This window comes from Pleurodeles waltl, chromosome 2_2 (assembly GCF_031143425.1).
Source record: "Pleurodeles waltl isolate 20211129_DDA chromosome 2_2, aPleWal1.hap1.20221129, whole genome shotgun sequence".
Classification (NCBI taxonomy): Eukaryota; Metazoa; Chordata; class Amphibia; order Caudata; family Salamandridae; genus Pleurodeles; species Pleurodeles waltl.
In genome coordinates, this window is record NC_090439.1 from 1,146,980,662 (window position 1) to 1,147,006,185 (window position 25,524).

Genomic DNA, 25,524 nt, shown 5'->3' on the forward strand with positions numbered 1-25,524 from the left:
ACAATCAGACCAGCATTCACACACGTCAACACACAAGGGAAGCTCAGGCAAACATAAGCACCACAGATCCCACAGGCACTCACGCGGACATCACACACATGCAGACACACCTAAATCCACTGCCTCCACTGTGTCCGCCTGCTCCTCGTCTCCCTCCTCCCTCCCAGTCTCGGCTACACTCACACCTGCATGCACTACATCTACAGCCACTACTGCCCTCACCAGCACACACACCACCACACCCAGCTCACGTGCAGTCACCACCCCCACTGCCATTCACACTTCCCCTGTGTCCTTTCCCAGTGTGTCTGTGACGCCACCTCCCAAGATACACAAATGCAGGCACACACCCACCCAACAGCCATCCACCTCACGACAGCCTCCAGCGCATGCACTGTCACACAGTTTCCCCCCCCCCCCAGGCCGAGCAGGAAACGCTCAACAATGCTCGTAATACGGCCAGCAGCAATGCTGTTGTGCATTGGGTGCATGAAGTGTCTGGCCGGGGGGGGGCCCCGGCCCCCTATCTCTGCCAGCCTTTACATGGCAGTGAAGCTGCCATGTTAACACTGGAGGAGAGAGAGGTCATAATCCCCAGGGCAACGCAGGGCTGCCCTGGTGGATAGGGACCACTAGAACCGTCAGGCCGTCCGGCAGCTGAAAAGTGGCGGTGCTAACAGTCCGACATGGCCAAACCACCACCGTCATAATGTGGCGGTCACAGGACTGCCAGACTCGTAATTAGGTTCTTAGGCCCATATTTATACTTTTTGACGCTAAACTGCGCTAACGCAGTTTAGCGTCAAAAAGTTTTGCGCCGTCTAACGCCATTCTGAAGCGCCATGCGGGCGCCGTATTTATGGAATGGCGTTAGACGGCGCAATCAGACCGGCGCTGCCTGGTTTGCGTGGGAAAAAACCACGTAGACCAGACAGCGCCGGCGTAGGGGGAAAATGGCGCATGGGCGTCTTAAAATGGGGCAAGTCAGGTTACGTCGAAAAACTCGTCTTAACCCGACTTGCGCCATTTTTTAACGACGCCCATCCCCCATCAACATGACTCCTATCATTGTAAAGATAGGAGTCATGCCCCCTTGCCCAATGGCCATGCCCAGGGGACTTCTGTCCCCTGGGCATGGTCATTGGGCATAGTGGCATGTAGGGGGGCACAAATCAGGCCCCCCTATGCCACCAAAAAAAAATATAAAAAATAAAAAATTATACTTACCTGAACTTACCTGAATGTCCCTGGGGTGGGTCCCTCCATCCTTGGGGGTCCTCCTGGGGTGGGCAAGGGTGGCAGGGGGGGTCCCTGGGGGCATGGGAGGGCACCTGTGGGCTCATTTTGAGCCCACAGGCCCCTTAACGCCTGCCCTGAGCAGGCGTTAAAAAGTGGCGCAAATGCGCCGTTTTTAGCCACGCCAACTCCCGGGCGTCTCTTTTGCCCGGGAGTATAAATACCACGTAAAGGCCTGGGAGTCATTTTTTAGACGGGAACGCCTCCCTTGCATATCATTAACGCAAGGAAGGGGTTCACGCTAAAAAATGACGCACATTCCGGGAACTTTGGCGCTATTCGCCTCTAACGCCATAGTATAAATATGGCGTTAGTTGGCGTTAGTTTTGCGTCGAAATTGCGTCAAAAAAAACGACGCAATTTCGGCGCAAACGGAGTATAAATATGGCCCTTAGTATAAATTGAACAATTTTTAGAGATGGTTTGAAAGGAATGCTTGAATAAATCTAATTCACAGGCAATTACTCATTCCAGTCTATCATTCGTTTCTCAGTTCCCAAATCTAGACAGAGCCCCACCTTCTGCAAATCAGTCTTGGTCCTTGTTCAATAGGAACAGTCCTGCTGGAACTGTCATAGCATGTGTCCTCCAATTCAGAAGACGACTCCAGGCAGGTGTCGGCATCAAGGTGCTAAATAAATGTACTTACTTCATCCAGAGAATAAAGTCCTGCATAAGTGGCCCGTATTCGGGCTACAGTCTCTGGCCTGCCAGGCAGAAGTCTTTCCAAGGTCCCTGGTCTGCTCAATTCTTGCTGCACCTTTTTGGTACCTGCCAGCTGAGTGGCAACATCTGGGCACTTGACAGCTTTGGACCTTTCCATTAGCAGCCGAGCCTCCCAGCCCTTTAAGAGAAGATAGGATTATCAGCACAGAGAACACAAATCAACCCTCCACATTCATCTGTTTTTGAGAAATAGGACAAAATCACGCAATATGCCAACAACAGCAGCTCATGCTGTTTGTGTCCACTGGGAGCATTAAAACCCATGCAGTTGTGAATTCCATATGGTTTTATGCCCAGTAAATCCCAATCTGCCCAGTCGTTCCCCATTGCATGGGTTTTAACCTGTAATTCCATAGTACTGGTGGAGTGTTGCCACATGCACCAGTAATAATGGGTGTGGAGTTTGAATCTTGATAGTTTAGTGTAACTTGTAATGAAGACCTAAAAGCACTAGTCTATTTCAACTTTTCACAAAACATGATGGACCCTTTTGTTTCATCCATTTGTACTATCTCGAAAGTTGAATAACCACACTGCAAACCACAACACAAATGGAATGGACACATAGGGAATCATTACAACCTCGGCGGTCTTTTTACGAGACCGCCGAGGGACCGGCGTGCTGAAGACCGCCAGTGCAGGTGGTTTTACGCTCGGAGCATTATGGCTGCTGGCAGCCCTCTGTCCTTTTCCAGACAGAGAGCTGCCAGCAGCCATACTGGCGGTCGGCGGGGAAGTGGAGGTTGCTCTACCTCCACCGCCACATCAACAGAACACCGCCCACGAATCACGTTCTGTGATTCGGCGTGGGTGTGTTCTGTTGACGGGGTGCTGGTGGCGGAGCAGCCCCCATGGATCCCGTCCCCTCCCGGAGGATCAACGAACCAGGTAAGTTGATCGTCCGTTAGGGAGGAGGGTGGGGGGTGTTGTGTGTGTGCATGTGGGTGTGCGTGTGAGTATGTAGAGGGGGTGTGTGAGAGCGTGTATGCATGTGGGGGTGTTGTGTGTTTGGAAATGTGTGTGCGTGGCTGTCTGTATGGATGTGTGCGTGTATGTCTGAATGTTGGGGGGTGTGTATGACTGTGTGTGTGACTGTTGGCATGTTTGTTGGCGTGTGTGCGGGTATGTATGTTGGTGGTGCCAGCGTGCGTGTCGGGTGTGAATCAGTAAAGTGATGTTGGGGGTGGGGGTGGGGAGGGGTCCTGCCACCTTTGAGGGGTGGCAGGGGGTGGGGGCTGTCGGGGAAGGACTCGGGGTGGGGGTGGGGGTGACCCCTATCAGTGCCAGGGAAGGAATTGGCAACAATATTGATTTTGTAGTCTTTTTGTTGAAACATTGGAACCTTAGTTTTATTTGTATAGCAGTTGTGAAATTGAGGAACAATCCATACATTTTCTTTTTAATGAAGGAGAAGGTCGAAGCATTAGGTCAGCCATTCAACTGAATTTTCATGGTAAAAAAATAAACTCAAATTATTAGTAGTGTCATAAAATGTTAGTAATGTGTTCAGTTGATTTCATTATTATTTTGCATAATTTAGTTATATGGTTCCGTGACTGGGTTGTTGTGATTTACACTTGCTGTAGCTTCGGTAAAATTGAGATACATCACATTTTGTCCCAATATAATTTATGTTTGTATTGATTGTTTTAAAAAAAATGTGTTTTATGTTTTAAAATCACATACAATAAACTATTACTACTACTGTCGTCATCCACATTAAGACAAACATATCAATGACTCCAACTAATGAGTATTCTGCATATAATGCAGCACAGAAATCACCACTCTTACATTTATGAGAGATATGATTCTGCCCCGTCACCCTCCTCAATCTCTCTGACATTTGTATACAATCACAGGAGAGGAGACAAACTAGAATTGTTGAGGTCTGCATGGGCTTTCTGGGTTGGGCACTTGACTACTTCATCTTCTTTCTTGCCTTCTTTCTTGACAACAGGAATTTGTACCAGTTGATTAATCCAGCTTTGAACCAAGCTGGGTGGCTTGAGTGATTCTTGAAATGTATGTGGATGACCCTCCACCCTACCTGATCTCTACTACTAAGGGCAGATATCTACCCCTTCAAATCTTATCTGAAAAGAGACAGCTCTGAAAGTCAATGCACTACTTAATTATTCATTTTCATTATGGTGGTATACTGTTGACTTTTTACACAAAAAACGCTTCCAAATTTGAACTATCTCATAACAACTCCACTCCATGCGATTCACCATAGACTCACAGCTCACCAAAGACATGCAAATCACTAAAATACAAAATTGCTATCTACACCTGGTGAAAAAGCTAAACCCGCTTTTCTTTCCTAAAGGACCTGTACAAAGCCATCCTATCAATGAACATATCTCGTATTGACTTTGGAAATGTCCTACAGGTTGGTTTGTCAATTTCTCACCTGTCTCTTCAGCTGCCAGAATAACAGTAACAGGGCTCTCTAAAGGTTGGAAATCAAACAACCTTCATATTAGTTATTTTCAGCTGAAAGAGCTGGAAAAGTCAAATCTATGCACCTGGCATTTGTACCTTGTCATCACTCTGGGCCTTCCAACAATATGATGCATTTTGCAAAGTGCAATGTTGCTGGTGAGCTGCAGCACTAGATAAAGGCATGCCTGGATTGGTGGTATTGGGCACTGGGCATTTCCACCGGAGGGCTACTTTTCTTACCGGTGGTCTAGGTTTGTAGCAGAGCAGCAGTTTCAAGAGCAATGCAGAATTATGTGTTTACCCAACAGTTTTGAGGCAACAATAAATGTGCCAAAATAACTCTGGTGATTAACGGACCTGCTGGAGAGAGATCTGAGTTTTTTCTAGAGGTAGTTTTGACTTATCTAAGGTAGAGCAGACGGTTAGTATACCTGCTACAAAGAACGTGCACCATGCAGATCACAGAAAAATATTTTATTTGCATAGCTTAGTGGGATACTACTTTTAGCGCAGAGCTCCTTTTGTTACTTTGCAGTTCAAAAGTTCCAATTATAATTTAGTGAGCTATGATCTGCCATCAAAGAGCTACATGCAAACCGCATAGTACAGGTTAGAAAGTTATGTTTTTTTCCCCGTATTTGATTATCCTAATTTTGTTTGGGTAGGTACAAATTGCTATTAGCAAAGTCAACCTTAACCAATATGTTATGTTCTGCATCCTACTTTTTTGCTTCGTATTTCTCAGATCGAATTAATAGTAGATATGGAGTACCATAGGGGTCTTCCCTTAGCCCCACTTTATTTAATATCTACATGCTACCACTGGCAGAAATAGTCCAGCCCTTTGGGCTGACTTTCGTGTCTTATGCAGATGACACTCAACTAATTATGGCCCTCATTACAACATTGGCGGTAAAAGCCGATTACCGCCGTGCAGAAGACCGCCAACACACCGCCGCGGGCGCGGAATTCCGCCACAGCTATTATGACCCACAGCACGGAATCCGCCAAAATTCAGACACCAACACAAGTCCGCCGCACCAAAGGTCAGTGATAAACTGGCGAAAACAAAACCTCCACCGTCACGCCAACAGAAATACGCCCACACTATCACGACACACGAATCCACGAGGTGGTCTTTCAACCGCGGTATTCCATTGGCGGTACACACCGCTGTGCTCAAAATACACACACACATAAAAAACACAGCCACATTGGACAATTCCAAATACACACACCTGATACACATACACACACCACTCCCACACACTCAATACAATATAAAACACACCCACATCACCCACAAACCCCTACGACCAAAAATCCTGAACGAAGGCCAGAGAGAGACACCACAAACAACTACCAAGCATCCACAGGCACACAATACCATCACCCACAGAGCTTCCATGCACCTCACACAACACACCATTAAATATCACCTTATCTATCACCACACACACCACCCCACACATCACCCACACCACCCCATGGCACGACAAAGACACCCCAGGTTCTCGGAGGAGGAGATCAGGGTCATGGTGGAGGAAATCGTCCGGGCAGAGCCACAGCTATTCGGATCATAGGTGCAGCACACCTCCATTGCTAGGAAGGTGGAGCTATAGCGAAGAATCGTGGACAGGGTCAATGCAGTGGGACAGCACCCAAGAAATCGGGATGACATCAGGAAAAGGTGGAATGACCTACAGGGGAAGGTGCGTTCCGTGGTCTCAAGACACCACCTTGCGGTTCAGCGGACTGGCGGGGGACCTCTACCTCCTCCCCCACCACTAAAAACATGGGAGGAGCAGGTCTTGGCGATTCTGCATCCTGAGGGCCTCAAAGGAGTAGATGGAGGAATGGACTCTGGTAAGTCAAATCTTAACTATTACATCCCCCACCCTTCCTGGATGTCATCACATACCCCCCTCACCCTCACCCCCATCACTCCTACTCCTCACAAATGTTCCACTATCACAGCCCACACATCCCAACACCAAGCCCTGCATGCAACAACAAAGCATGGATACCCATCACCAAAGCATGGCCACTCCACATACCCACACACCCCCCTAAACCATCATCACACAAGGTCCTATACAGGAATGCAAGCACTGGGGTACACGGACACGCACCCATTGCACACCATGGCACACACAGATGTAATAAACATCCTTTTATACCCCTGCAGGACCCCTACCCAACGTCACCGGACAGGAGGGTTCACACATGTCCACACCACCAACAGAATAGGCCCACAGTGAGGACAGCAGCTCTGTCCAACTGGATCTAGATGACCAGCCCGGCCCATCGGGGCCCTCTGGACAGTCGGTTCCCCTCACACAGTCACAGGTCACCACAGAGCTTCCCCCCTCTGGAAACACCAGCACAGCACCCACCCAGCGGGCCCATACCTCTGTCCCCAGGAAACGTCAATCAGCAGTGTGTCCACCACTACAGGGAACCCAGGCTAACCCACCACCCCAACAACAACAGGGACCTTGGGGCAGTGGTAGTGGGCACACGGTCCAGGGGACGGAGGCCCAGGAACACAGGGGAAGTGGTAGGGCTGCTGTGCGACAGGGGGAGGACAGGCCCAGGGAACCCACTCTCCACAAGGGTATCTCCTCCATCATGGGAGCCTACCACCACTCCCAGGAGACGATGGCAAAGGTACTGGACAAGTTTCAGGAGACCCAGCGCCTGCAGGACGAACAGTATTTGGGCTTCGGGGGGGAACTCAGAACCATCAATTCCACCCTGGGCACCATCGTAGGGGTGCTGAAGGAAGTACTCAACACCAGGAGGGACACTGTGGCACAACAAGGGGCCCCTGACACTAGCATGGAGGATGAACTGCCCACCACCTGCGCCGGCGCTAGTGGACAGGAGGCACCACTACAGGACCACCACACCAGCACCCCACCCCCTGCAGAGGTAGAACCACCCTGCAAACAGTCCCTGAGATCTAGGACAAAGACAGAGAATGATGCCAAGACCCCCAAGAAATGAGACCACCCTGAATGTCATCCTTCTGTCTCACTTTGTCACCATGTCCATCCTTAAATTGCCCCAGCTCCACTTCCTATGCCCATTTGGGCAATGCACCTGTGAGACTAATAGACTGGACTCTGCCATGGACATTCCTCCACCATCAACCCTCACCATTTTGAAACCCCCTCCAATATTGAGCACTTAAATAAACACCCTTGAAGCACAAAACAATCTGGAGTCAGTCTGTGATTTTGGAATAGTGTATTAGCAATTTCTCTGGCAAAATGCTCTTTCAATTGTAATGTCAACATACCTATGTCACACAGCTGTAGTCCATGAGGAATCAAAGCAGATGTCACACAGTGGGACCCACATCTGTGAAATCGTAAGGGAAAGTGACAACTCAGTGACCATACACTGGGTGAAAACAACAGACAGTAGAAAGGTAGTGTTAAAGTACATGTAGTAGGCAGGTTTGTGTTCTTAACTGTGTCTCACTGGAAATATTGCTGGATCACCGAATTCCTGTTGTCCATGTCCTCTTCTTCTGCTTCCTCGTCTTCACTGTCCACAGGCTCCACAGCTGCAACAACACCGCCATCTGGACCATCCTCCTGTCGCCGCAAAGCTAAGTTGTGAAACATACAGCAGGCCACGATGATCTGGCACACCTTCTTTGGTGAGTAGAATAGGGATCCACCTGTCATATGTAGGCACCTGAACCTGGCCTTCAGGAGGCGAAGGTCCGCTTTATTATCCGCAGAGTTCGCCAATGGGCCTCATTGTAGCGTTCCTCTGCCCTTGTCCTGGGATTCCTCACTGGGGTCAGTAGCCATGACAGGTTGGGGTAACCAGAGTCACCTGCAAATGGCGAGGGACAACTGTTAGACACACACTAACCTGTAGAGATATCCCCAGACCCAGACAACCATTCCCACTGACTAGCTTCCAGGTGCTCACCTAATAGCCACACACGGTGCCTCTGGATTTGACCCATCACATAAGGGATGCTGCTATTCCGCAGGATGTAAGCGTCATGCACTGAGCCAGGGAATCTGGCATTAACATGGGAGATGTACTGGTCTGCCAAACACACCATCTGCACATTCATCAAATGATAACTCTTCCGGCTTCTGTACACCTGTTCACTGCAGCGGGGGGTACCAAAGCCACATGTGTCCCATCAATGGCACCTATGATGTTAGGGATATGTCCCAGGGCATAGAAGTCTCCTTTCACAGTAGGCAAATCCTCCACCTGAGGGAAAACGATGTAGCTCTGCATGTGTTTCAGCAGGGCAGACAACACTCTGGACAACACGTTGGAAAACATAGGCTGGGACATCCCTGATGCTATGGCCACTGTTTATTTGAAATGACCCACTTGCAAGGAAATGGGGTACTGACAGCACCTGCACTTGAGGGGGGATTCCTGTGGGATGGCGGATAGCTGACATCAGGTCTGGCTCCAACTGGGCACACAGTTCCTGGATTGTGGCACGGTCAAGCCTGTAGGTGATGATCACATGTCTTTCCTCCATTGTCGACAGGTACACCAGCAGTCTGTACACCCGAGGATCCCTCCATCTCCTCACATGTCCCAGCGGACGGTGCCTATGAAGGACAACAGCGAGCACAGAGTTAAACAACTCAGAGGTACGTAAACACAGCTTACACCGAACACGAATCATAATCCGAAAATTGGCCTGTATGTGTGTTGAGTCTCGGCCTAGGTATGTGTGATGCAGTTAAAAATTGAGCCATGTGGGCCCCTGAAATGGCAGCTGCCTGACCTGTAAAGTGAGACAATGGGATGTGAGGTATCTGCGCTGGCGTTGCACACCGTCGCAGTAGGCGGTCGAAGCCCTCAGCGCAAACCTGCATTGGTTAACATTGGACCCTATGGGTCCCAGGAGCCAATGACGATGCACGCCGGCGGTGACGGTACGCACCGCTGCGGACGTGACCGCCATTTTCTATCTGTTCAATCACTCGATACCTGATCTTCAACAGGAGAGGACCTACACTGCAAGTGCTGCTGTGACCTCGGTCTGGAAGAGACAATGGCTTGTGCGACTGGGGAAAGGGCCCCTGCCTTCACATCGGAGGAGTTGGAGAAACTTGTGGATGGGGTCCTCCCCCAGTACACGCTACTCTATGGTCCTCCAGACAAACAGGTAAATACACTGGGAGCATGCTGTATGGGCTATGCCTGTGTGGAGTGGGTGGATGAAAGATGGGGGGGGAGTTTGAGGCGTGCATGAAATGACGGTGAGTGCGTGTGCATCGTGGCAAGGGTAGGGATGGGGCCAATGACTGCGACGGTGCATTTGGTAATAACTTTTCTTTTCACCCTGTACAATTCATGTAGGTCAGCGCCCACCAGAAAAAAGATATTTGGAGTGCCATCGCCAAGGACATCTGGACCCGGGGGGTCTACCACAGATGGAGCACCCACTGCCGTAAAAGATGGGAGGACATTAGGAGATGGAGCAAGAAGACGGTGGAGGCCCAGCTGGGGATGGCCTCCCAACGTGGGAGGGGTGCCCGTCGCACCATGACCCCCCTGATGTTCAGGATCCTGGCGGTGGCGTACCCAGAGTTGGATGGGCTCTTGGGGGCATCACAGCAGCCACAAGGGGGTGAGTACACTCTCATTCTGCTGATTTTGCGAGCAGTGGAGGTGTCTGGGTGGGGGAGGTGGGCTGTGGGTTTCCCTAGGCCAGGGCGAGTTTAGGAGGCAAGGTCCCCTTGTGCTGGCAGGGCTTGTGGCACCCCACCTGTGTACAGTGCCAAGTATACCTAGTCAGGCTCCTGTGAAATCGATGTGCGCAGATGTCATCCATAGCCTTGTAGGCCATGTCCCAGGGATTGAACAGTGGAGGCCAAGTGCGCGGCGTAGTAGCTTCTGTGTCTGTCATGTCCGCCAACGGTAGCGGTAATGCATGCACTCAACATGTCTTTTTTCTGTCATCCCCTCCCTTTTTGTGGTCTCCCTGTTCTTGTGTGCATTAGCATCATCAGGCGGAGGACCAGTGGCAACGGAGCAAGAGGGAGCTGCATTCCACATGGCCCTGGAGGGTGAGACAACGGAGTCGGAGTACACCAGTGGGACGGAGGGCGAGGGGAGCTCCGCGGCGGGGACAGGAGCTGACACCAGTGACACGGACTCATCCTCTGATGGGAGCTCCCTTGTGGCGGCGGCAACATCTGTGCCCCCCCCCCTACCAGCACCGCCCTCCCAGCAGCCCCTCAGCCTTTGCCCCGTGCCTGCCCACCGAGGAGGGTGGGCATCACCTTCGCCCCAGGCACCTCAGGCCCTGCCCCAGTCACCCCTGCTGCCCTCAGTGAGGAGGCCATTGACCTCCTCAGGTCCCTCACTGTTGGGCAGTCTACCATTTTGAATGTCATCCAGGGTGTAGAAAGGCAGTTGCAACAAACAAATGCATTCCTGGAGGGCATTCATTCTGGTCAGGCGGCCCTTCAGCTAGCTTTTCAGACTCTGGCCTCAGCACTGATGGCAGCCATTGTACCTGTGTATTGCCTCCCCCCTCCAACTTCCTCCACCCAGACCCAAACCCCTGTACCCCAGCCTATCCCAAGCACACAATCAGACCAGCATTCACACACGTCAACACACAAGGGAAGCTCAGGCAAACATAAGCACCACAGATCCCACAGGCACTCACGCGGACATCACACACATGCAGACACACCTAAATCAACTGCCTCCACTGTGTCCCCCTGCTCCTCGTCTCCCTCCTCCCTCCCAGTCTCGGCTACACTCACACCTGCATGCACTACATCTACAGCCACTACTGCCCTCACCAGCACACACACCACCACACCCAGCTCATGTGCAGTCACCGCCCCCACTGCCATTCACACTTCCCCTGTGTCCTTTCCCAGTGTGTCTGTGACGCCACCTCCCAAGATACACAAATGCAGGCACACACCCACCCAACAGCCATCCACCTCACGACAGCCTCCAGCGCATGCACCGTCACCCAAAGTCACCAAACCAACACCTCCTACAACCACAACCTCTTCCTCCACTCCCAAACCCCCTCCAGCTACCCGTCCCAGTGTTTCCAAAAAACCTTTCCTGTCCAACCTTGACCTCTTTCCCACACCTCCCCCACCCCGTCCGCCTCCTAGGGCCTGACTCTCCAGGTCCCAAACTAGCACCTCAGCCACAACATCTTCGGGACCAGTGGTTCCTGTAGTCACCTGAATCTGGAGTGCACTGGCCACCAGGGCATCCAGTGTGGCACGGAGCCACAGCATGGACAGTCCCCCACCTGTGAAGCATCTAAAGCTAGCCAGTGCCCGGCAGGAGAGGGGGAAGACTCCAGCCACCAAAGCCGCTCCTAGAGTACAGGTGGGAGTGTGGAGTCAGCTGCAACACCTTCCAAGGTGGGGAAGGGCCACAAGAAAGTCAGCAGGTCTGGGAAGAGCAGCACGGCGGAGAAGACCGCCATCATCCCGCTGCCCAGGAGCCCACCGTCATCATCCACGCTGCCCAGGAGCCCACCACCAGCACCTGCCCTGCTGCCCAAGAGGCCAACACCAGCACCTGCCCTGCTGCTCAAGAGGCCACCACCAGCACCCGCCCTTCTGGGCCAGACAGGACCGCCAGCACCCGTCCTGCTGGGCCAGACAGGACTGCCAGCACCAGCCCCGCTGGGCCAGACAGGACCACCAGCACCAGCCCGCTGGGCCAGACAGGACCGTCAGCACCAGCCCCGCTGGGCCATGAAGAACCGCCAGCACCAGCCCCGCTGGGCCAGAGAGGACCGCCAGCACCAGCCCCGCTGGGCCATGAAGGACCGCCAGCAACTGAGTCACTTAAAGGACGCCGCCGCCACAAGCACCACTGAACAGGGCACAGCCGCCACAAGCACCGCTGAACAGGGCACCGCCACCACAAGCACCGCTGAACTGGGCACCGCCGCCACAAGCACCACTGAACAGGGCACTGCCACCACAAGCACCGCTGAACAGGGCACCGCCGCCACAAGCACCGCTGGCCCATGAGCCCCAAGGGCACTGACGCTACTGAGTCTGTCACAAGCAGGATGTAGCACTCTGGGCACCATGCCCCCTCCAGACCCAGTGGAGATTCACATCCACTATCTCAGTCCTTAGCAGGATGAGGCTCTCTGGGCACCATGCCCTCTCCAGAACCAGTGGAGAGATGCATCCACTACCTCAGTCCTTAGCAGGATGAAGCACTCTGGGCACCATGCCCCCTCCAGAACCAGTGGAGACTGTCATCCACTTGTGAGACTGTGGCTTTGCACTCCCCAGGATGGAACAGTGGGCATGTGGCCCTCTCGTGGATTTTGCGTCGTGCACTCAACCGGCTGAGGTGCCCCCCCTTTCCCTCCCCCTGAGGTGCCTGTTTTCTTGCTCTATGATGCCCCTGCAGTGTTCTCTCCGTCATGGTCGGGGATCTTGTGTGGGCCTCGCCCATACCGTGTGGGCCCAGTGTTCCACGGACTTCATTGGAGCACTACCTGGACTACTAAGCTTGGTGTATATTTTGTTTATAGTGTATATATATATATTTTTGCGTATTTGATTTTAATACATTACAATTGTTACACTCATTTTCTTTTGTCTTTGCATTCTTCTGGGGGGGTTGGGGAGTGTAACTATAATGTATTATGCTGTATTAGTGTGTGTGTGTTGTCGTGGGTGAGGGTGGGGGTGGGGGTGTTGCGTGTTGCGTGTGTGTATCACTGTTTTTTCCCTCGCCCCTCCCCTGTGTCGTAGATGCAGTACTCACCGTTGTCTTCGTCTCCAGCGTTCGTGTTCCTGGTAGAGGAGCAAGAAGATAAGGGCTGGCTGGATCTGCAGCTCTGGTTCCATGGCGTCCGGATTCCTCGTGGGGTGTGTAGAGGAGAGCGTTTTCCCTTCGAAGTCCTGTTTCCGCCGTGTTTTTGTCTGCGGTGAATCCGCCCCGGAAAAGGTGGCGGATTGGTAGGTTGTGATACTGTGGGTGGTACTTTGTCCTCCGGCTGTCTGTTGGCGGTGACCGCTGGGGTGTTTGTTTGTACCGCCGTGGCGGTCGGAGTGTTAAAGTGGCTGTCTTTGTTGGCGGTTTCCGCCACGGTCGTAATTGCAATTTTTTTACCGTCTGCCAGGGTTGTAATGACCACCTATATCTCTTTCACAGGATTCCCGTTCCATAGAGTTAGCATTTGGTCCATGTCTCCAAGCAGTGGCAGCATGGATGAACGGAAGCAAACTTAAACTTAATGACAATAAAACAGAAGTGATGTTTTTTGGGCAACAAGTAAAGCCCATCATGAATCCTTCAATGACTGATGGAATGGGTTTGCTACCCCCACCTAAAGAATTTATCAAAAGTTTGGGGGTTTGGCTCGATCCACAGCTGTCAATGGCCCATCAAGCTAACAAAATAGCTGCCTCCTCCTTTGGCCTTCTTAGGCTGTTGAGGAGGGTTTTCACCATCTTACCCTTTACTGCCAAAAGAATAATTGCACAGGCTTTAATCAGTTCTCAAATTGATTATGGAAATGCACTGTTCATGGGCTCATCTGGCTGTGATAAAAAGATTGCAGAGAGTCCAGAACGCCTCTGCACGTCTGGTATTGAATATTTATAAGTAGGAATCTATAAAAGCAGGAATTTCATCGTTGCACTGGCTCCCAGTGGCTAAGAGGATACAATTTAAGACACTATGCCATGTGCATAGGGCACTGCATAATTGAGGTCCGGAAATGCTGAGGTCATAAATAACGTCTTTTTTATACCCTCAATAGATCACTTATATCTTCCTCAGCATATCTGGCAGTGATCCCTAAAGTGAAGAAAGCTAGATTGGGGGGAAGATCCCTGGCATACAAGGGGGCGAAGCTATGGAACTCCTTACCGATTAGCATACGAGCTATGAATCATGAACTATCTTTCCACAACGCCCTGAAGACGGGGCTATTTGGGGCTTAACTTCCAATTTATATTCGCTGGATGCTTTTGTTTCAATTTTGAGCGCTGTGAGGCCTTTGGGAAGATGTGCGCTATATAAATTCAAATAACATAACATAACATAACATAACATAACATGGTGAGGAAATCCTAAAGATTGCCATATAATTGTGCCTCATAAGGGCATCATTCACTATGCTTTACAAACTAATTGAACATATAATGAAAAATATGTTTTAAAAAGTGAATTTTTTTTCATTTTTTTCAATTTATTTTGGGATGGAGAACTCCCCTAGCCCCACTGTGGTGGTCCAGCTCACTCACCATGCACCCTATAGGGGCTGGTCTAACATAATTTTCAAGGGCTGCTTTGGGTTCCCAGTCTGACACTGCATAAAAGAAATACATATGCTATACTCCTGGGCATAGTCTGGAAACAAGGGGGTGTGAGGGACCAATGAATGTCACAAGTGTACCCAATAGCTTGTTATGATTGTATTCATCTGTCTGGGTGAAAGGAATCCACAATAGTAGAGGTTATTGTTGTAGAGCTGTGTGGGCATGCCCTTCAAAGATGCTGCCATTAGAGCAACTGACTGGGCTATGTGTTTCCCAAAGTAATGAGAGACAATATCTCCAGGTGCCCCATATTTATTATTCAGAGGCTTGAAATAATTGGATTGGATTTACTTTCTTCTCAACATATTTACCTGATTACATGACTTTACACCTAGTCATGCGTGTTAGGATGAGGAGAGGATCTGAGGCATAGGTCTCAGGTTGAAGCATGTACATTTCGGCCCATATTTATACTTTTTGACGCTAAACTGCGCTAACGCAGTTTAGCGTCAAAAAGTTTTGCGCCGTCTAACGCCATTCTGAAGCGCCATGCGGGCGCCGTATTTATGGAATGGCGTTAGACGGCGCAATCAGACCGGCGCTGCCTGGTTTGCGTGGGAAAAAACCACGTAGACCAGACAGCGCCGGCGTAGGGGGAAAATGGCGCATGGGCGTCTTAAAATGGGGCAAGTCAGGTTACGTCGAAAAACTCGTCTTAACCCGACTTGCGCCATTTTTTAACGACGCCCATCCCCCATCAACATGACTCCTATCATTGTAAAGATAGGAGTCATGCCCCCTTGCCCAATGGCCATGCCCAGGGGACTTCTGTCCCCTGGGCATGGTCATTGGGCATAGTGGCATGTAGGGGGGCACAAATCAGGCCCCCCTATGCCACCAAAAAAAAATATAAAAAATAAAAAATTATACTTACCTGAACTTACCTGAATGTCCCTGGGGTGGGTCCCTCCATCCTTGGGGGTCCTCCTGGGGTGGGCAAGGGTGGCAGGGGGGGTCCCTGGGGGCATGGGAGGGCACCTGTGGGCTCATTTTGAGCCCACAGGCCCCTTAACGCCTGCCCTGAGCAGGCGTTAAAAAGTGGCGCAAATGCGCCGTTTTTAGCCACGCCAACTCCCGGGCGTCTCTTTTGCCCGGGAGTATAAATACCACGTAAAGGCCTGGGAGTCATTTTTTAGACGGGAACGCCTCCCTTGCATATCATTAACGCAAGGAAGGGGTTCACGCTAAAAAATGACGCACATTCCGGGAACTTTGGCGCTATTCGCCTCTAACGCCATAGTATAAATATGGCGTTAGTTGGCGTTAGTTTTGCGTCGAAATTGCGTCAAAAAAAACGACGCAATTTCGGCGCAAACGGAGTATAAATATGGCCCTTCATGTTTATTCATTGAAATGAAACTCTGGCTTGAGAAACCTTCTATGAGTAACTGGCAGCTGAACTGTCTTAACTCATCGTTTTACATAAAAGGATACTGTGCATGCTGCTTCTTTCTTAGCATGAACTAAAGGAATGGTTTTCTTCAGGTATGTTGCAAATGGAGATTAAAATCAAATAGAAATGCTTCCTTTTAATTTTAGTAAAAGCATGGTCTTTGAAAGAAGGTTGACCAGTGTGTATTAAAATTGTTATGCCCTATAGTTCGTAAAGAAGGATCTGTAGGCTCTTTGTCCAAAACTGAAAGACGTATTGGTCTATAGGAGTTGACATTGGATGGAGATTTATCCTTTTTGAGAAAACTGCCAAATATTCTTTGAAAGGCTTGGGGATATCTGCTCACCCTCTGATTTGCCTAAATAAATCAGTTAAAAGGGCAGCAAGTCCTTTGCAGACATCTTATATAGCAACATCACCACTACAAGCTTTGCCAATTCCTTGAGTGGTTGGCCACCGCGGAAACCACAATTTTAGCAAGGAGGAGATCTTTTGAAGACTAGACACATGGGATGAATGGAGGGTGCTAAAATATTGCTCAATTCTAGATATGGGAACTGAATCTACCCCCTCATACAAGTTCCTAAAGTGTTGTACAAAAACATCTGCTAGCTCATCATTCTCAACTGTTAACATATCAGTACGTGAGTGCTCAATCTTATTAATACTGTGCTTAATTCTGGTTGACCAAGCAAGATATTATCCTGTTTGTTGACTTTTCTAGTATATTTGCTGTTGATATACTAATCTCTTCAACTATGAAAACATCTGTAAGATCTTGCTTTGTCCTGTCAAGCTGCTCCTTTTCCGGGTCAGGCCTGCGTTTGCATGTTTAGTGCATGCATATCGCTTGCAAGACATTGTTGTAGTTAGAAAAGGGCTTTGAGCCCGCCTCTGCTCTCCATTTGTTGGTGTGTGTGTCACTCCTCTTTACAGCCTCTTTATTCACCCACTTCAGGCCTGACATCATTTCCGGTCCTGCCCGTGGAGCAGGGACCAAGCACTGATTATATTAACTTAATTAGTGCCTGTCTGCTGCTTCCGAGGTGATGGAGGTGCTATTTCTTCCCTCCCTCCCGTTGCCTACTGCTCCCCTGTTAGAAATGGGTTTTTTGGTTGGCAGTCAGGTTACCCCCTGTCCAAGCAAAAGCCCTCACTCTAGTCAGGGTAAGTCACACACAATCCAAGATTATCCTGTGCCCACCCTATGGTAGCTTGGCACGAGCAGTCAGGCTTAACTTAGAAGGCAATGTGTAAAGTATTTGTGCAATAAATCATACAATACCACCATATAACACCACAAAAATACACCACACAGTGTTTAGAAAAATATATAATATTTATCAGGATAATTGTAGGTCAAAAAGAATACAGTTGTAATGTGAAATTGTAGAGATATCACTGAAAAGTGATATAAAGTGTCTTAAGTCTTTAAAATATAAACAAAGTCTCTTTCAAGCACAAGTACCTGGTTTGGAGTGGAAACATCTCCTCAGAGGGCCACAAAAGAAGAGGTGCGTGGAAAAAGGGTGTGTGTGTCAATTTCTCCCCAGCACACATGGACTTGCGTCGTTATTTTCCACGCGGGGAAGTCGTGCGGTGTTTTCCGGCGCGCGGACAGTCTCTTTCTGTGGATCGCGGGGATTACCAGATGTCCCGGGTCTGTGCGTGGATTTTCCTGCTTGTTTTACGGCTGCGCGTCGTTCTGCGGGGCTGCGCGTCAAAATTACGATCTCACGGCAGGCGTCGCGTCGATTTCTCCTCTAGAGGTCGGGCGGCGTTGTCCTTGCGAAGCCGTGCGTCGGATTTCCGGTCGTCCCAAAGGCGTTGCGTCGATCAGCGTCGGTGTGCGGCATTTTTCTCGCCGCGGCACAAGCTGTGCGTCGAAATTTTCGGCGCACGGAGCGTCCAAGTGAAAAAGAGAAGTCTTTTTGGTCCTAAGACTTCAGGGAACAGGAGGCAAGCTCTATCCAAGCCCTTGGAGAGCACTTTCACAGCCAGACAAGAGTTCAGCAAGGCAGCAGGCCAACAGCAAGGCAGTAGTCCTTTGTAGAAAGCAGACAGGTGAGTCCTTTGAGCAGCCAGGCAGTTCTTCTTGGCAGGATGTAGTTTCTGGTTCAGGTTTCTTCTCCAGCAAGTGTCTCATGAGGTAGGGCAGAGGCCCTGTTTTATACCCAAATGTGCCTTTGAAGTGGGGGAGACTTCAAAGAGTGGCTATGAAGTGCACCAGGTCCCCTTTCAGTTCAATCCTGTCTGCCAGGGTCCCAGTAGGGGGTGTGGCAGTCCTTTGTGTGAGAGCAGGCCCTCCACCCTCCCAGCCCAGGAAGACCCATTCAAAATGCAGATGTATGCAAGTGAGGCTGAGTACCCTGTGTTTGGGTTGTGTCTGAGGGAAGGCACAAGGAGCTGTCAACCAAGCCCAGCCAGATGTGGATTGTAAGGCACAGAAAGATTTAAGTGCAAAGAAATGCTCACTTTCTAAAAGTGGCATTTCTAGAATAGCAATATTAAATCCAACTTCACCAGTCAGCAGGATTTTATATTACCATTCTGGCCAAACTAAATATGACCTTCCTACTCCTTTCAGATCAGCAGCTACCACTTCAATACTGTATGAGGGCAGCCCTAATGTTAACCTATGAAGGGAGCAGGCCTCTCAGTAGTGCAAAAACGAATTTAGGAGTTTTACACTACCAGGACATGTAAACTACACAGGTACATGTCCTGCCTTTCACCCACACAGCACCCTGCTCTAGGGGTTACCTAGGGCACACATTAGAGGTGACTTATATGTGGAGAAAGGGGAGTTTTAGGCTTGGCAAGTACTTTTAAATGCCAAGTCGAGGTGTCAGTGAAACTGCACACACAGGCCTTGCAATGGCAGGCCTGAGACAAGGAAAAAGGGGCTACTTAAGTGGGTGGCACAACTAGTGCTGCAGGCCCACTAGTAGCATTTAATCTACCGGCCCTATGCACATAGAGTGCACATTACTAGGGACTTATAAGTAAATTAATAGTCCAATCAGGTATGATTCAAGGTTACCGTGTTTTAAGGGAGAGAGCATATGCACTTTAGCACTGGTTAGCAGTGGTAAAGTGCGCAGAGTCTAAAAGCCAGCAAAAACAGTGTCCAAAAAGTGGAGGGAGGCAGGCAAAAAGTCAGGGGTGACTACCCTAAGGCTGTCAGGTCTAACATCCCCCATTAGCGTATTTTTGTTGTTGTCTGAAATGCCTTGTTTTTCTTTTTGTTTCTCGTGTATTCACATGTATGAAGGTGTCACATTCAGTTTAGTGACCCCCACAAGGGAGCTGTCTGAGAACTGTGCCGCATGAGATTCCGAACAGAAGCAGGGTTTGGATTCCTCTTGGGATAAGTTGCTATTCACTTTACTTAAACCTATGGCCTCTTGGGTGTGTGTGTCTGTGTGTGTGTGGACTTAACATGTTACTTTGTGAGCTTCCTTAAATTCGGCTCTATTGACTGAAGTAAATTTTTATATTCATTTCTTTTGATCCTGGAGAAGGACTTAGTTTATGAGAATGTAATGCCACGTCTGCACGCATTAAACTAAGAAAAACCTCAGGTTCCTGCTATCACACATGGTTTTTAACTGTGTCGCAATCCACAAATCCATCTAGTTATGTCCTGGTGGTTGAATATGGTCCTAAAAAACGTCCTCGAATTTCTTTACTTTTTTTCCTTGCACTAAAGGTGCTAGGTGGGCATTACAGGGTTATGTAAGAGTCATGAACAGAAAGCATTCTGCAAGTGCTGGTCCTGTACACAGCTGGACTGGCTTCCATATGTCTAAAGAGTTGCTGTTTGAGTGTAAGCTGCCAATCCTTGGGTTTGAGACACTTGACGTAAAGGGAATCACAAGGATATATCAATGCAGCACTACACGCGGATGATGTTCTCCTAAGTTTAAGTGGAACACATTTACAGAGGCACCTTGAATACATACCGCAGTCAAAACGAGGTGGGTGTCAACTTTGGCAAAAGAAACGTAGTTGAAAATAGGTCACAAAAAGGCAACTGGCATTAAGGGGAAACACCAATCTGTAGAAATAACCACTCATTTCTGAGAGTATTGCTGCAAGATTGGCTGCCCACCGTCTACATCTTCATATATTGCATCCAAAGGTAGCGTCTCTAATAGCTGACTTTCAGGCACTCACACAAGATGTCTTCTCTACTCTGCTGTTATACTAATATAGAAACCTTTATTGCTTGATTTGTTAAAAAATGCTGCAAAATAAGACAGAGATAAACCGTGAATGAAAGTACATCCGATGTGGGCAGACAGATTTTGGCAATTAAAATGATTTCTGCTAGAAACAGGCACTCGTATTACTGGAGGGTATTAATAAGGTTCATCAGGGATTCCCTTCTTCTCTTGGTTATTATGGGGCACGATAATTAGTGATGATTTATAGCGTTTACTGCTCCCTTACCCAAGGTTTGTTTTTGCCCTACATTTGTGGCTTTGTGCCCCATTATTTCATCACAATGAAATTATTAGAACTTGCCCTGCGTTGCTGTTGCCATTGAACTGTTTCCCGTTTGGCTACTTCCACTAAATATCAGTGTGATGTCTCTTGTGTTCCCACGGGTTCAGTTTGTTGTGGCCACTTGGGGATCGGTCACATACTAAGGAGGTCTGAACCCCTGCGCCGAAATGCCAGTGCGGGTAGTGTTACCCCGCAATATAGGGACTCTGGACCTTTACTTAAAAAACCCTAGGAACCACCCTTTGCTGCCCGACACGTGATTGCAACACCAACTTGTAAAGCACAGTAATCACAACCTTTATTTTAGAAACATTAGGAACCACCCTTTGCGGTTCCAAACATATGTGCAAAACCAAGCTCTAAATTGTAGTGATCTATGCTCCCATTCCTAATATACATGTTTACCTGGGAACTACAATTCCCAGCACTCCCTCGCACGTCGGTGCACAATGAGGTGCACAAGGCACCATCATGGGACTCTGGTGGCACTTGTTCCTTGATACCGCGGGAGCCTTCACATACGGGCCATACTAGCGGTTGGAAGCAGTTCTTTTCTAGGGGCCGTAGCAATGTGGACCTTTTGATGACGAGAGTAGTCCCCTTACGTGGTGTGATTCAGCTACCTTTGTTTAGGTCTCAGAGTGGATGGGTTTGTGTTAATAGTGGGTGGGTGTGGTTCTGTGATTACCGCCATGTGGTACATGGCTGATGATAAACAGGTCTTACCACGTGATATACCACCACTAATCCAGCGACATTTGAGGATGGTGCGACAAGGTTACCTTTAGACGCGAATATGTGGTCATTTCCCTGTATGTGCTCTGTGTGGATTCACGATTTTGAGGTTATAGCATGCAACCGTTATTGGACCAACTTTATCATGGTTTGCAGGGGTACCATATCCGGTGGTATTCTGCGAGAAGTGACATTGACATTTACTGCTACTTTTTAAATGCCACTTTGAGTCATTTTTCCTTCTACATCTTAATAAACTAGTATGTATGTGCAGATATGCTGGCTGTGGCACCTTGATATGTCATGGAAGTTGAAACCTCACGTTTCTTACTGAGATGAGCGCCGCCTATAGAATAAATAACCTCATCTCATGATGCTTAGCAGGGGGCACAGTGGTGACGTGGGTACATGATTGGCTGAACTGAACATTTCTCCTATATGCAATCGACCCTCTCATGCCCGCTTCTAACACTTGATGCCAGTGGAGGTGTTCTTCATCGTACAACTTGATTGTGCCTTCAGCCTCTACTTTGCTCCTTTGGCACCTACTGTTTGGCCACCGGGGTGTGACTGCACCACCAACATTAGGGTGTGTTTGTTTATTTATTGGGCGCTCCTTCCTTCACATAAGCTCTGCGCTTTATTCATGTTACCTCCTGTAGTCTACCACTAATGGGGCAAATACTCACTCGTGTTTCCCCCCTTTTGTGCAGCAATGTGAGTACATGATTAACTGACTAAAGAACTCATTCCACTCAGTTTAAGTAGTATAACTGGCTTGCAATCTTTTTTGAACATCTCTTTGTAATTAGTGTGTGACTACAAAGGACATCGTCCCCTTTCCAGACCAGGAGCAAGTAACCCCTACAACCTAGGGTAAGGGATAGTTAGGTTTCTGTGTAATTTACTTAACGGAGATGTAGACCGCAAGGCTGGGGTTTTAAAAAATTACACCCGCACCTGGATAGCTTGGTACCAGCAGTAATATGAATCTGAGTAGACAGGAGTCAATGTCTCCAGCATAAACACACCTTGCTCACTTGGTTTCCAGTGATTTTCCCACTTGCATGTTCACGTTTTTGTGTAATATAGGAGCACATTAAATAAATGGGAAGTAATAAATTGGTTTAAACAACAATTTTACATATTTTTATTTATTTCTAAATAGGTCATTGTACCTGCACCATCACTCAGGTAGGACTTGAGTGTTTCTACAGTCAATAAGTTAGGTTTTGGCGTTAGCATGCTGTTTCTGATAGGGATCCTTAGCCCTGAGGAATGCCCCAGACCTGGATAGGCTCTTTGTGAGGGCAGAAACATGTCGACTATCTGAGCCATTATTCTCAGCAGTACCGTCAGGCTCTGTTTTTAGTCACCAATAATAAAGGTAAATACAGAGGTAGTCTTTAATGAATTTTTAATGTCCCTGGATCCCTTTCCGGTCCAGAAGGTTTTATCTAAGAACTCTCTCAGGTCTAGACCCATCAATCAATCAATCAAATGATTTGTAAAGCGCACTACTCACCAGTGAGGGTCTCAATGCGCTGATGGGGGGGGTGGGACTGCTACTGATCGAACAGCCTGCTCTTGAGCTGTCTCCTGAAAGTAAGTAGGTCCTGTGTATGCGTGGGACGGTGGCGAGGGCAAGGTCAGCGGAGCGAAGCTGTCGGGTTAGACACGATGTCTGTTGAGGTATTCTGGTCTGGTGTTGTGTAGTGCCTTGTGAGCAGGGGTGAGGAGTTTGAACGTGAATCTCTTGTTGACAGAGAGCAGTGCAGGTCTCTCAGGTGGGCTGTGATGTGGCTGTGGATGTCCAGGATGAGGAGTGCAGAGGCTTTCTGGATGCGTTGCAGTCTTTTCTGGAGCTTGGCCGTGGTTCCTGCATAGAGGGCGTTGCCGTAGTCCAGTTTGCTGCTTATGAGTGCTTGGGTGACCGTCCTTCTGGTTTCAGTGGGGATCCATTCGTAGAGCTTCTGAAGCATGCAGAGAGTGTTGAAGGAGGAGGAAGAGACGGCGTTGACTTGCTGGGTCACTGATAGCGATGAGTCCAGGATGAATCCCAGGCTGCGTGAGTGGTCGGTGGGTGTTGGTAGGGTTCCCAGTGTGGCAGACCACCAGGAGTCGTCCCATGCAGGGGGGGTGGAGGCGAGGATGAGGACCTCCATTTTGTCAGAATTCAGTTTCAGGCAGCTGTTCTTCATCCATTCGGCGATGGCCTTCATTCCTTTGAGGAGGTTAGTTTTGGCGGTGGCAAGGTCCTTGGTGAGGGAGAGGATCAGCTGGGTGTCATCGGCGTATGAGACGATGTTGAGGTTGTGAGATCGGGTGATGTTTGCAAGCGACGCCATGTAGACGTTAAAGAGGGTTGGTCTGAGCGACGATCCCTGGGGTACACGCAGATGATATTGGTGGCTTCAGAGCGGAATGGGGGGAGGCAGACTTTCTGAGTTCTGCTGGTGAGGAAGGAGGTGATCCAGTTCAGGCCTCTGTCGCGGATCCCTGTGTCATTGAGGCATGTGCGTAGGGTGTGGTGGTAGACGGTATCGAATGTGGCTGAGAGGTCCAGGAGGATAAGGGCTGTGGTTTTGCCATTGTCGAATATGATCATGATATCGTCGGTGGCAGCGATGAGGGTGGATCCGGTGCTGTGGTTGCTGCGGAATCCAGATTTGGACGGGTCCAGAGTGGTGTTCTCCTTGAGGAAATGGATCAGTTGTTTGTTGACAATTTTCTCGATGACGTTTGCCGGGAAGGGGAGAAGGGAGATGGGGTGGAAGTTCTTGAGGTCTTCTGGGTCCGCCTTGCGTTTCTTGAGGAGGGTGTTGATCTCGGCATGTTCCCAGCTCTCTGGGAAGGTGGCGGTCTCAAAAAACTGTTGATGATCTTCTGGAATTGGGGTGCGATGACAGATTTATACTGGTGGGAGTGGATCATGCCACCAGGTGTAGGAGACTGGCTCAGTTCACGGTGTACACCCATGGTGTCGCAGCCTGCACAGAGTCCAGGCAGCGCCCAGTAACAGTGAATAGGTGTCCAGACAGCTACCCCTAAAGAGCTTCTGCTAAGGCAAGCAGCTAAAGCCTATCCAGGCGGAATGTAAAGAATTTGCAACACCGCAACAGTCAAACAGCATCTCTCTCACAAGAAAGAACCACACAAGTGCCACAAAAGTAAAGGATACTCTATTACAGCAATTCTATCAAGCACCATAGGTGTACGTCCCTTGAGAGATACTAAATACAATTATACACACAAAATAACCAGGCCAAATAGCACAGAACTACACAGGGCCCCAGGGGAGGGCCAACTCATACACCAAAAAAGTGGAATGTGAAAGTGGGACTCCAACCAAGTGTGGTGGTTAGACAGGGGTCGGGGCCAACCAGAAACACCGGAGGTAAGCACAGTAGGTGACCCCAGCAACCAGGAGCTCGTCAGCTAACCACCCAGTTGTCCCACAGGCGAACACGGGAAGCAGTGGCCGGAGCCAGCAAAACCCAGGATCCCTCCAGCCGACCCTGAGGAAAACAGCAGGCAAGTGGATGAATGGAGACCGCCCCCACCCCAGGACACCCAGAAGACCGAAATACCCACACCAGGGACCCAGATGCAGAGGGGAGAAGGGACTCTCCCAGAAGACAGCGGATGTCCCGGGCTGTACAGCTGCTATGACCCGCGGACCAGGCCGGTAGAACCCAGGGACGGATTCTGGATGTGGAGGACCTGCAAAGGAAGAGACCAGAGTTCAGCGCCCAAGGAGGCGCCCAGGCAGTGCAGGAGGCAATGCCCACCCTCCTGAAGAAGTTTCTGCAAGTCGGTGGAAGAGGAAGTCCAGCTGTGGGGTCCAGGAGTCGAAGATCCCAGAACTCACCCACGAGCCGTCCCTCGACGGTCGCCGGACTGCAGGAGGGCCAGCGACCAGCCAGTTCACCAACAAGCACTGGCAAGTACAAATGGAATCAGAAGAGAAGTCTGCAAAGCTGGAGAGACCAGCAAGGTCGAGGAGACTCCACCCAGGAGGGGGAGTCGGAGCCGGCCCCCAGCATACAGGAATGCCAACAGAAGTCAATG

The 25,524-nt window shown here is 49.5% G+C and overlaps 1 protein-coding gene across 1 annotated transcript in view; it reads right to left on the minus strand.

Annotated features, from left to right (window-relative positions):
- Positions 1-25,524, minus strand: part of LOC138278806 (glutathione synthetase-like) — a 184,578-nt gene that overhangs the window by 57,692 nt on the left and 101,362 nt on the right. The window contains exon 9 of the mRNA XM_069219322.1: positions 1,946-2,140. Coding sequence (XP_069075423.1) covers positions 1,946-2,140 — 195 coding nt within the window. The remainder of the gene's footprint in view (positions 1-1,945; positions 2,141-25,524) is intronic.